Consider the following 12,386-nt stretch of genomic DNA (forward strand, 5'->3'; position numbering starts at 1 on the left):
AGCCAAACCGACCTGGCTTTCAGTTGTTGATAACTCATTAGAATCGTGTTGAGACAGCTCATCACCGCCATCCCAGAAGGAACATTCTGTCGGTTTCCTAAGTAAGCCCAATCGGAATCTCAGTGCATCTAACAGCTGACGAAGACTTGCAACTGAATTTTAATAAGTCTTGACATTCAGGACTTTTTCTAGTGGTTCTTTATTTATAATGTAGGCTGAAGCAATTGTTACAAGGTAGAAGGGAGACACGTTACACAATTGTTATTTATACAAGTTTAGAACAAAAAAACTGCACAGGGAGAGGTCAACTCTCAGTACAAACTAGCAACTAAACCACAATAATTTACCTTTAGAAACGATTTCTTTATTTTTAGCTGTGACACTGCTTTTACAATATGCAAAAACACAAACAGAACTACCCAAGGTGTGTTGTCACATTCTTTCTACATTGAATTTGGCAACATTTTATATTAAATTTATTCAGATTATTACTAACGTTTAAAAACTAAACAAGTGAAAAGCTGTACCAAGGTACAGTTACATCCATTTATTTCAAAGGTTTAAAATACCACTTTTATCTATTGTAATTACCTTGCAGTGATTTCTGCTTTTGCAGAAACCATCTCAAGCATCATATGCACAATGCATCAGCTACTTTTAGTCATCAAGATTGGTGGGCTAAACCACAGGCACTACTGTTGCTTATATTCTGTAGAAGGAGCTTGTTTTTCAAAGAAAAAAAAGCTTAAATAGTTTCTAATAATCATGCCTTTGCTTTAAAGCCATAACATAAAATGCCCTTGAGCAATCACAGCAGTGTTAAATGTTAATATATAGAACAGTGACTATACAGGTACGTTACTCTCACATCCAATGCAGTTATGTATTAAAGCATAAGGTTATGTAACTGAAGATCAGAGCCAATAGAAACCTGCAGGGTCTGGGGGACCCACCAAGCCTCCTGTTCCTTCAAGAGGAACTGACCCAAGCGCTCAGGGGCTTGCTTGGTTTTTTTCAAACACTGTTGTCTCCAAACAAGATCCCTTTAAATCTACAAATCTCTGTTGGCTTTAGGGAACGGGCATTAGAACAAATTTAACTTTCACTTAAAAAAGAAAAGACATAAATCCATTCCAAAAAACATTACCTAGAATACAAAAAAAAAAGGGACAATATAGTGGTCGGATTCCCAGTGACGATAAATAAATCCTCCGCTCTTCAATGTTTGTTTGGTATGATGCCAATTAACTGCCATTTATTTAACAGAAGATAAGAAAAACAAGCCCCCAGATCGGTAAACACATTGGCAAGTTGCTAGATTCCAAGCTGGTTACCCTTGTTAAATCCGCTTGAGTTTGTTCAAAATATTTGGGCTTTTCAACGCACCCAGCCTGCTGGGCACAGGTAAGTAAAAGGCATTTGCTATGTCTAAGAATTCCCTGCTATCATTTTAAAATGTTTTTTCACATTTTTAAAACTGCCTTACCCTTTTTGGATGTATCTGGATTCAATGCAAGTGGGTACAAGAGACGAGTAACTGAAGTGGGGGGGGGTCTAGGTCTACCCGGTGGCAGCAGCATGCACGGGATTGGAGGTGGGTGCTGTGTGCAGTCAGGAGGAATCGTGGGAGAAAGGAAGTCCTTAAACACCCTACAGAAACAAACACTGCAATCCAGTATGGCTTATTCGGATGCATTTACCATGAAGCTACTAGAAATTCAACCTACAAGGCTACTCTTAAATGTTAACAGGATCGGCTATGTTGACAGTGTGCCCCTCCCACGGCCCTCCCCCCAATCCCAACAGTCTACCATTTCCAGATTCACTTCTCACTGAATATTGCTCATCAGTTGTTAGGCCTGCTTTTCTCAGCCAGAACATACTACATTTAAATGAAGATTTTTTACCCCTTTATCCGTTTTGTTTGTACATTAAAATAACTTGAATTTGCTTCTAAGCCAGACTACTACAATGCATCTACAAAAGCTTGCAGGAAAAAAAAGGAGAGAGAAATGAAAAGGCTGACTATAGTTATCCTTTTTTTTCTGAAATTAACTACTTTTGAGTTTCCCCTGCCCCAACCACCCCCCACCCATTATGCATTTAAAATTTTACAAAGACTTGTAAAAAAGTTAGATGGAATTTGGCACCTTCAGAAAAATCAAAAGGGAAACTAAGATTAAAATGTGCAGAAAGAAAACTCGATATTTACAAATTAAAAGATCAAAGTTATGTCAGTTACGTATGTTGCTTTTAATTCTTATCTAAAGGTATCGAGTACTTTCAAAAGAGCTGTATTCTGAGTTGCCTACAAAATCTTTTGTTTGATTCTAGATTGGAATGGATCGAGACAAATTAGGTTTTATGAATTAAACAGTTCTTCCCCACTGGCAGCATTTCTTGGGAGCCTAAGAGAGCCTACGAGAAGCGGGGGGCGGAGCGGTCGTTCGTGGTGGTTTTCTTCAGTTTCACGCCCCTTCGGATGGCGTTCAGCATGTCTTCCCCTTGCGGAGTATCTCTCGGGCTCAGGTCTGCAGCGTCACTCTCCGGAATCTGGCCTGGGGAAGCGGTGGCACTTGAGGGATCCCTCTCCTGGTCTTCGGCCTCACTTTCTGGAATCGCCTGTCTGTGCTCCTCAGGGATGCTTGGCTTCGGGCCTGGAAGAGGAGGGTTGACGGAGGCTTGGCCGCTCCACATTGAGGAGGGCATGCTGGTGACACCCGGGGGGCCCTCTCCCACAGAGGGCGACTCAGGGCTGTGCTCACCCCTCTCCTCTGGCCCATCCGGAGGTGCCGGCAACACCCCGGGGAGGTCTGGGACGGTTGGGGTCTTGACAGGGATCACGGGGGTCTTGATGGGGATGGGACCGGCTCCGATGGTCCCCCGGCGGACAGAAGGCTTGGTGGAAGGGGTCCGTCGGATGGTTGCAACCCCTGGGGTGACCATAGCAGGTCCGAGGGTGGTGGGGAGGCCAGCAGTGGAGGCTGGGCGCTTGGCCTGGAACATCCGCCGGTAAGACTGGCTGATGTCACTGTTTCTCGGAATGGTGGAGGACTTGTCAAACTCCTGCTGATCCGCCTCCTGGTCACCGCTTACGGAAAAGTAATCATAATCTGAAACTGAGGAGAAGATCCGATTAGGACCCTCCAAGGCAGCAGCTTTGCTTTTCGGTTCTTTTGTGTTGGAGGAACAAAAGGCACAGGACGCCAGGTGCTCTCCCCACGACCTCATCCCAAGCCGCCCCCCATCTCTGCACCATCCTCGAAACCCTGGACACCCGAGAAGCTGCTGGCAGGGAGCTCTGGCCCCCGGTGTAACCCTGCACCCTGGCACAGCGCCGGACGCCGCAGGCCCCTGCTCAACTACCGCAGGGCGGTGGGGCTCGCCACGCTGCCAGGCTCGCTCCCTCCGAGCATCCCTGGGAGGGCGAAGCGGGGTGCACGGGCCAAGAAACCCCACACCCCCTCGGCTCCACAGTGGACATGAGAAGCCTCAGACACACCTTCACAGCCCTTACCACCTCTCCTCTGCAAGTCGGGCCAAGGCCGAAAGAAGAATGGAGCTACTGGCAACGAGCCACTGAAAACATCCACGAGGTGTGAGTATTTCCTCGCAAAAACTGGGGTCACGCGGGAGGCGGAAGCCTACAGCTTAACCATCTGAGAGCCGGTTGGTGAGCAGCAGCCATACTGGCATACGGGCCGGGGCCGTGCTGTGTGTCACAGATGTCTAGACGCATCCCTGACCATCTGCTAGACGCCAGTAGCACCCCTCCATGTGTGACCGTTGCCGACGTCCCCTGGACCACAAAATAGCCTTCCACTGAGACCCACTCAGTCCTAGGAGCTTTGACCGATGCGCCACAGATAGATTTGGTCAACTCTGGCGGACGTGCTCCGCCTGGACTGCCATGGGGCAGCGGTGAGGGGGGCACCAGCAACGGAGCATCTGGCTGCAACAGGTTCAGAGCCTGAGGCCTCAGACTCTTAACAGACCCGAGGTTCAGACCCAAGTCCTGCTCCTCCATTAGGGCAAGTTCCCGAGTATCAGTGTCCCACGTGGAACACGAAGGCGAGAACGCTCGCCACGGAAGTGGCCGTGGAGGGTAAAAGGGAAAGCGACCTGGCCGAATCGGCCTTATCGTTCCCAGCACCAGAGTTCGCGCCAGGGGCTTCCCCGGACCCAGCTGGTGGTGCTCAGGGAACCCCAGGCTGCCTCGTACCTTGGGAGGGGATGGTGTCCTCAGAGCAGCACGGGGTGGTGGTCTGGGTGCTGTAGCCGCTGGAGCACTGAAGGGAGTCCCTGCTGCTCCTCTGGGTGTCCAGCTGGAGGCCCCGGGACAGGGCCAGTGCCAATTCCTCACAAGCCTCCATCTCCTCGCCAGGCTGCGGGTGGGAGGAGAGACACAGACAAGCCACCAGGCCCATGAATCCCCTATCCCATGTCCCCAGGGCCTTTCCGCAGGTTTCTTCAAAGGGGAGCCTCAGTATTACTCCTGTCCTCTTCCTGTGAACATTACCCAACTGTGGGTCCTACCCTAGGCTCTTGGAAAGTTCTAAGGGTCTGATTTCAGGGCAAGGCTTTTTCCCGGGGTGGGGGACTTCTAACCAGTATGGAGCAGGGAGTGGTGGGAACGGCGCTCAGGTCCCCAGAGATGCCAGGCTGACTCAGCCACCCCCCTCCCCGCCGCGTTGCTGGCCACGTATGGCCACCAGCCCAGTCTAGAGGGGTCCAACCGGCTGTAGAGAATAAAAGCATCACCCTGGTGGCAGCTGACACGGTCATGCTCCGTGGCCTCTGGGCTTCCTCGGTAGCTGCGGGAGCGCCCCCCACAGCAGTGGGTCCTCCTCCATTGGGGTCCGGCTCCCGCTTCTCTTTGCGCCGCTGCAGGGTGTTCACCAGAGGCTGGTCATAGGGTCCCGGCTTGGCCCAGTCCTAAGTGGAACAAGGGTGGTCATGCGCCAGGCCCCCCGCTCCCACTCGGAGGACCGCAGGACCCTCCGGCGGCTGCCGACCCCCTCCGGGGGAGCTCAGGCCAGGACGGGCCAGGAGGCCCTTCTACGTCCTCAGCCGGCTCTAAGGGAAGGGAGTGGAAAATCCTTGGGGGGCCCCGGGTACCTCCCCTTCCTCGTATCTGCCCAAAGATGGAAAACCCTCAACCAGGCAGGTGCCTACGGGCACTCCTAGTTGCCCGGCCCCTAACGGCTGACCAACGGGGTGGGGGCGGCACCAGCCGGGGAGCAGCCGGGGAGCCCAGGACCCGCCTTCCCAGCTCTGGAGGGACCCGCTCTCCCGCCCGACGGCTTCCCTGGGGCCAGGTGGCCACCAGGGGGGCGCCAAGGAGCCCCGCCCCGCCCCGCCCCGCTCCGCGGGAAGGCCACCTGCGGGAACCTGGCGGGGCGCCCAGGCTGGGCCGCGAGGGCCCGCGGGGGCGGGGGCGGGGGCGGGGCGGAGGCCTGCCCAGCAGAAGCGCTCCCGGGGAGCCTGCGGGGGCGGAGCCTGCGGGGGCGCGGCCTCGGCCTAGGGCCTTCTGCTCTCCGGGTGAGGGACGCCCCCTCTCCAAATGAAGAGCATCCTTCTGGCATCAACTGAAACTTTTCATTTTAAATTAAATCTTAAATAATTTTAAAACTTTTTTTTTTTTGTAGGGAGGCAAACACATTTTAGTAGAAGACCAGGGAGACTGAAGAACACAGTCCGCCTTGCCTTCCAGGGTCACCGAGGCGGGGTAGGCCACGCACGGTCTGGGTCACCCTCAGCTCCGCCTGGCGCTGCCCCGCGGGGAGGAGGGGGGAGGGGGGAGGGCGGAGGGGGGAGGCAGAGTGGACGAGGGGCGAGGGGCGGAGGCGGGAGACACGAACCTTCCAGCTAGGGATCTGAGATGACGGGAACATGCCAGGCCCAATGGTGTAATAATGAGCGAAGTCTGGAAGGTGGACAGAGGTGACCCGAGGGAGCAGGCGGGAGGCAGGCGGGCAATGAGGGGAAAGGCTTGCGCCCACGGGCCCCACGGGGGACTCGCTTGGCAAACTACAGTGAGAAAACCCGTTAGACAACTGGAAACAAACAAAAAAGGGGGGGAAAGGAAAAATAAAATTAATATAACAGGATGAGCGTGGAGGCACAAGATGGCATCGACATTCGGCGGGGAGGGAGGCCCGGGCAGTGATGGGCCGCCGGGCCCCAGGCGGCGGCCCTGCAGCCCGTGGGCGGCGACAGCGCGGCAGCGGCCACGGCCCCGCCGGGGGCACCGACCTGCGCCTGAGCGGAGCGGCGGACGCGGAGGGGACGGTGCCCGCGGCGGGGGCGCGCGCCTGCTGAGCCCACGAGGCGGCGGGTCGCCGCCAGGGGCACTGGCTCATCTCATTGGGCAAATTCAAAGACCCTCGAGCGCCGGCTCCCTGTTGCTCCAGGTTCCCCAAGTCCTCGCCCGGCTCCGGAGCGGCCTCCAGAGCGGCCTCCAGAGCGGGGCGAGGGCGGGCGGGGACGGGCCTACTCAGGCAGAAAGGCCCGCGGCCCGGATGCGGATGCGGCGAGATGGCCCCGCGGACACCACAGGAGGCGACACCACAGGAGGCGACAGGTGCGGGGAGGGGGATGCGCAGGCCACACGGCGCGGACGGACGCGCCTCCACCTCCGACCTTCCCGCGCCCCCTCCTCTCCCTCAGGAGGGCCGCAAGGTCAGCGCCCAGGAGCCAGGCGCCCCTGGGAGAAGAGCCCTCAGCCTCGCCCCTGTCCCCTAGAGGGGCTGCTCTGGGGCGTGCATTTGGCCGACTTGGAGCTTCAGGTCGCGGTGGCAGTGACCGTGGCCGCGGCGGCGGGCGGCGGGCGGCGGGCGGGGGCGGCGGTCACCTTCTCTGTGGACGCCCAGGCGCCCATGGTGGAGCCTGAGCTGACTGAGGTGGGGGAGCTGCACTCGCTCACGGACTGGCAGGTTTCCGAGGCTTCGGAGGAGGCCGAGCTGGACGAGTTCTGCAGCAGGGAGGGACCACATGCCACCAAAAGGACAGGAAATCCAAAGGGAAGATGGGGCGGGGAGGGCACGCACAGAGAGAGACGAGAGACATATACACAGAGGGGGAAGGATGAGAGAAGCAGAGGGTTAGGGTTCATTCTTCCCCCCAAGCTGCACCCACACAGAGGCTTCCAAGCTCTCAGAAAGAAGCGGGAGACTCACGGCCCACACCTGCCAGACTGTCAGCCCCACAGGAGCCCACTCTGTGTGCCTGGTCCGTGCCTGGCACCAGGTCAGGTGCTGGAACTCTCCGTGCTCCCCTGGGCGCTCCCCTCATGGGTAGGCCTGCCTCTGCCGTCTCCCAGGTGCCCAGGCATATTTACTGCCTGAGGACTGACCCCCAACACCCACCACCACCCCCAGCTTGGGCTTCCACTCCAATGTCTCCACTCCTGGCCTCCCTCCTGGTCACAGGCAGCCTCTGCACCCAGGAAGGGTGGCTTCCGACATCTTTGCAGGACAGGTTTTTAGGTTTCTCTGCCGGGAAAAGGATTTTGAGATTTGGGGCAGTGAAGCCCTAAGGTCAGCGCAATGTTTCAAGTGGCCATCTAGGGCGGGAGGAAACATCCAGAGATCTGGGACATTACAGAAAGGAGGTCTCACTTGGGACAACAACTCCTCATACTGATTTTCATTAAACCTCCAGTCTGGGGCAGCCCGGGGGGCGCAGCGGTTTAGCGCTGCCTTCAGCCCAGGGTGTGATCCTGGAGTCCCGGGATCGAGTCCCACATGAGGCTCCCTGCACGGAGCCTGCTTCACCCTCTGCCTGTGTCTCTGCCCCCGCTCCTCTCTCTCATGAATAAATAAATAAAATCTTAAAAAAAAAAAAAAAACCCTCCAGTTTGCCCGCTCCCGGTATCAGTCAAGGTCCGCGCTCCCAGGTCAGCCTCCTGAAGCTCAGCTCAGCCAGGGCCGGTGCCGGGGGCTCGCCGATCCGTCTCAACTTTCTAGGCCTGTCCGAGCACATGGCAGGTGCTCACAATTACTGAACAGATGCACGCCAATGGCCATCTCTTCCATAAACCAGCCCCCCTGGGGTGGTCCTTCGGGCACACCCAGGTAGAGGACGCAGTTTTGTTCACTGCTACCTGCAGTCGCTGGTTCAGCCTTTCGGTTAAGTGAGCCCAACCCTACTGGGGTCTACTACTACTTCCCCTAAAGGGCTCCTGCATTCGCTGCGCATGAGGCCTGACTCCTGTCCACTTCCTTCCCCACCAAAAAAAAGAAGAGTCCCTGCAAAGGGGCAGAGCGGGAGCTCCGAAGCCTGCAAGCAGCAAGGCTCCACGCAGACCCTCCACTGCTGGGACCCCGCGGCCCCAAAGCGAGGACAGGCTATGCCTGGCGGCTCCTCAAGCTCAGGGTCTGGTTAGCGGTCCCGGATCCAACGCTTGAGGGATCTGGACTTAAGTTTCGTTTCTGTCACTTCGTAAGGGAGGAGCCTTGGGCTTAACCTCTCCAAATCTCAACTTCTTTCACCTTTAGAACAGGGATCAACAACATCTAGCAGAGGATGATGAAATGAGATTCTATACGTGTTACGTGTGCGTCTGCGTGCATGGCGCTGCACCAGGGGCACAGAGAAGCCAGCTATCCCTGTCATTTGCCAGGACTGTTTATGTCGGTCCCTCTAATTTAAGGCTGTTCAACCTGAGGAAAAGAGCGGGTAAAGCACCGCAGGACTGTGGGTTCCTAGTTCCTCTGACTTGGGTTCCTTTTTCCTCCAGAACCTCTTGCCTTGATGCAATGAGCAGCCCCTGGACTAACCCTCACCGCGGCCCGGCCCTACCTGCCCCCGGCCTGGGCAGACGTGGTTAAGGTACAGCTTGAAAAGAGCTCAGTGGAGGAAACTGGGAGAACCCTTAGCAGAGCCACCCAGCATTCATTTAGACCCACGTGCCTGACAGGAGCGGGAAGGAGTCTTCTCACCCCTAAAGACAGGTGTTCCTTCCCTCTCGTCCTCGATAAAGGGAGCACCGTGGCCTTCAGGAGGCTGTACCCTCTGGCCCGTGGGATTTGTACACCTTCCTCAAGCGTGCCCTCTACCTCACTATCATAAGCAGCCCTACCGCCCTTCTCTAAAGTCTCCCCGAGCTTATTAAAACTACCCTAGATGGGCAGCCTGGGGGGCTCAGCGGTTTAGCGCCACCTTCAGCCCAGGGCGTGATCCTGTAGTCCTGGGATCGAGTCCCATGTCAGGCTCCCTGCATGGAGCCTGCTTCTCCCTCTGCCTGTGTCTCTGCCTCTCTCTCTCTCTCTCTCTCTCTCTCTTTCTCTCTCTCTCTCTGTGTGTGTGTGTGTGTGTGTGTGTCTCTCATGAATAAATAAATCTTAAAAAAAAGAAAAAAACACCCCACCCTAGAGTTGCCCGCAGAACCCATCTTGGGCACTGGAGTCCAGATTTAAGTAAATCCCAACAGGGCACCTTCCGCCTCCCTCAATGCTCCTGGAAGCAGAAGCACTCGCTTCAGCCTCATCCACACACGCAGCGCTTGACAGAAAGCGGGGAGCACAAGGCCTCTTTTTAGAAAGGAGTCCGCGCCTGACACCATGTTAATTTGTTAGCTGATTAAAAACACACAGAGAATCAGGCTGTGCATGGGAATAGCCTTGGAAGAAGGGCAAGTTCCTGTTTTTCTTTCAACCATTCACACTGCTTTCAGGACACACGGGTGTGGTTTAGTGTTGCACGTGGCAGGGGACAGCCAGGGGACACCTCGCAGACCAAGCTGAAGCAGCCTGGCGAGGACAAGCGCATTAGATCGTAAAGCCACGGCTCTTGGTCCCGAATGTTTCTGTTTGCGATCGAGTGTCCCAGGAAGACAGAGCAAGGCCACATCTCCGGGGACAGCTGAAAATGCCGGAGGGACCACTGAGCTGAGAGCCTCTGGGTTCACCCACGTCAGGCAAGTAACCTTCTGGCTTACGTTCCCAAAATACTTGAGCTGCTTCCTCTCCATGAAGTGTTCCCCAAAACACTCTTCCAAGGACGCCTTAAGGCTGAGATAGAACAGAGAGGGCTTGGGATCAGTTGCCAGAAAAACCCTGGTTCCGGGTCCCCAACCTGCAGGTCATGTAACAGCACAATTTGGGCAAGTCACATCTCTGGGCCTCCGTTTCCACAAGAGAACAGGGACAATGCTCCACGCGGCTGCTGGAAGGACTACACAGGCAGCACACGCAGGGGGTCCTGAGGTGGTGCCGGGTACACAGGAGATATTGGGGGACTGGTTAGCAAACTGGGTACCTGGAGGAACAAGACAAGCACGTGACCTTCTGAGTCCACTGGATCTTGGACCAACGGCTATGGTCAGCCTTAGGGTGGATGCGGGCCCTGGGCCGCCACGCTCCCCTGCAGATGGCACCGCGGGGCACACCGGATGCTGGCATTTCCTAGTGTTTGTATGTTGTGCTCCTTACTACGTGGGAAGCCAGACCCCTGGCACTAGGGGAGACAGGGCAGAGAGGGCAGCCAGTGGAGGGCGTTCCAATGCCACATCCAGCTCCAGCTGGAACCGCTGGGCTGGGCCTAGCACCGCCTAGCCTGACCATGTTGAAAGATTCAACACCTTCCCTTCTCCCAGGAGCGAATGCCAACAGAATCGACCTGCAAGGGCTCTAAGGATCCATTCTCGTTCTCACTCCGGGAACTGGGAGAGCCGAGAAAGGCTTCCAGGCACCATTCAACGACAGACTCGCCACCATTCAGAGAGCAGCAGGGACGGCAGTAGAGGAGGTGCCACCATTTGCATCAGTGTCATTAATTAAGCATCAGCTGTCACGCTAAGCCCGACATTTAGGGGGATGCCAGAGGATGGCCAAAGTTCTTGAGTCCATCTACTTACATGAGAGAACTCCCCAAACCAATGTGGTGACCTGACCACCACCATCGTGGAGACAGGCTTCAAACCCAACTTACAGTTCTCACCCTTTGGGGAAACAACACATCTAAAGAGGAGAAATTAAACCACGGGTTTCTCCTGTGTAGAGGACAGAAGTGTGTCCGGGCCAACATCCTTCTTTGGTTCCAGCCACTGATGGTCACTGATGGTGGTCCAGGCGCTAGACGTCAGTCACACCTGCTTCTGGAGCCGAGGACACCCTTACCTGGTTGGGGGCCTCTGGCGGCATGGGGGACGGTGACTTGGACTGGAAAGCGTCCTGGGAAATGAATCCTGAGTCGTGGGAGGACACGCTGGACAGGCGGACGGGTGCCTGCTGGGCCAGGTTGGAGCTGCGGTAGCGGTAGTGGGAGCTGGGGGAGTGGGAGTGGGAGCCGCTGGAGCGCGAGTCACTGCTATTGACACTGTTCAGGCTGCTGTGGGGACGAGCAGAGGGGAGGCAGGCGTGGAGGGGGAGCAGGAGGAGGAGGGAAACACAAAACGGGGACAGGAAGGGGGGAGAACATGGTGTCATTAGCCACCTGCCCCAGGGAAGCAGGGCAAATGGCAAGACATGCTTTCAAAACACCGAGTCACTAAGCTACAAACAAAAGGTTTTTCACGCAAGTAAGGGAGAGAAAACTAGGGTTATTATAAACCTGGAGTCCGCCAGGACTTGCCTCTTGGACGGTGCACTGGGGCGTCCTTAGCATGGAGGCCCGTGATTCTAAAGAATCCAGTGGAATCCAATTTTGCCATGACACCTACCCCCAAAGCTAGAGGCCTAACGTCTGTGGCATGAAGAGGTGGGCCTAATCCCATCTGCTTAGCTGCCTGCACAATCCCATGACCCTGGAGCAAAAACCATTAGGTTTCAGCGCCACCCAGTTAGAATATTCATGTGTCACCCTTAGAGGGACTGTTCGGGTCCAGGAAACCAAGGTCAACCCAGACAACCATCACTTCGGGGGCACAGGTGCTGAGGGACTCTGCAAGGCGATTCCATCCTATGTGAACCTGGTTCAAGACCATCGGAAAGAACATCAGCCAATCAGCTCAGCTGTTCAGGCCACCTGTTTTACCTCCGGAACAAAGCTGATGCTTCCATGAATGGCTCTGCCCCAGTCACAGGCACTGCCCTGTGACAATAACTGTGGGCCTGGTGTTAACAGGACACCTGGCGAGAGGCAGGCAGCTTTCAACAATTCCAGGCAATCGATGCTAAGCTCGTTGCTTCCGAGATGAACAGTCACTAGGATGTCGAGAAACGATCTCCCAGCAGCAGTGATTTCCTCTGGCACACCTCCCTGTATGTGTCAGAGGATGGGTGGTCTGTCTGCTTCCATCTCCAGTTCCAACAAATACACTCTCCACTAATAACTCAGATTACGAAAACCAGAAAACTGAACAAAGTTCTGTGGCCCCAACAAGGAGAACTGACATATAAAGTGCGGCTGTAGAAGTATCAGAAGGGATAGAAGAAGCCACCCAG

General features: G+C 55.6%; 1 protein-coding gene across 13 annotated transcripts in view; it reads right to left on the reverse strand.

The window, feature by feature from the left end:
- Positions 1-180: 180 nt before the first annotated feature.
- The window catches only part of MTSS1 (MTSS I-BAR domain containing 1), a 163,284-nt gene continuing 151,078 nt past the window's right edge, over positions 181-12,386 (reverse strand). For 4 of the 13 annotated variants that reach the window (XM_055314078.1, XM_055314081.1, XM_055314088.1 and 1 more), the window contains 6 exons: positions 11,121-11,331; positions 6,854-6,973; positions 5,862-6,056; positions 4,762-4,935; positions 4,223-4,385; positions 181-3,119 (listed from right to left, as the gene is read on the reverse strand). In XM_055314078.1, coding sequence (XP_055170053.1) covers positions 2,419-3,119; positions 4,223-4,385; positions 4,762-4,935; positions 5,862-6,056; positions 6,854-6,973; positions 11,121-11,331 — 1,564 coding nt within the window. In that variant the 3' untranslated portion in view covers positions 181-2,418. The remainder of the gene's footprint in view (positions 3,120-4,222; positions 4,386-4,761; positions 4,936-5,861; positions 6,057-6,853; positions 6,974-11,120; positions 11,332-12,386) is intronic. The other 9 variants (XM_055314080.1, XM_055314082.1, XM_055314084.1 and 6 more) reach the window with 6 other exon arrangements.

The sequence above is a fragment of the Nyctereutes procyonoides genome, unplaced genomic scaffold (assembly GCF_905146905.1).
Source record: "Nyctereutes procyonoides isolate TBG_1078 unplaced genomic scaffold, NYPRO_anot_genome, whole genome shotgun sequence".
NCBI classification, from domain to species: domain Eukaryota; kingdom Metazoa; phylum Chordata; class Mammalia; order Carnivora; family Canidae; genus Nyctereutes; species Nyctereutes procyonoides.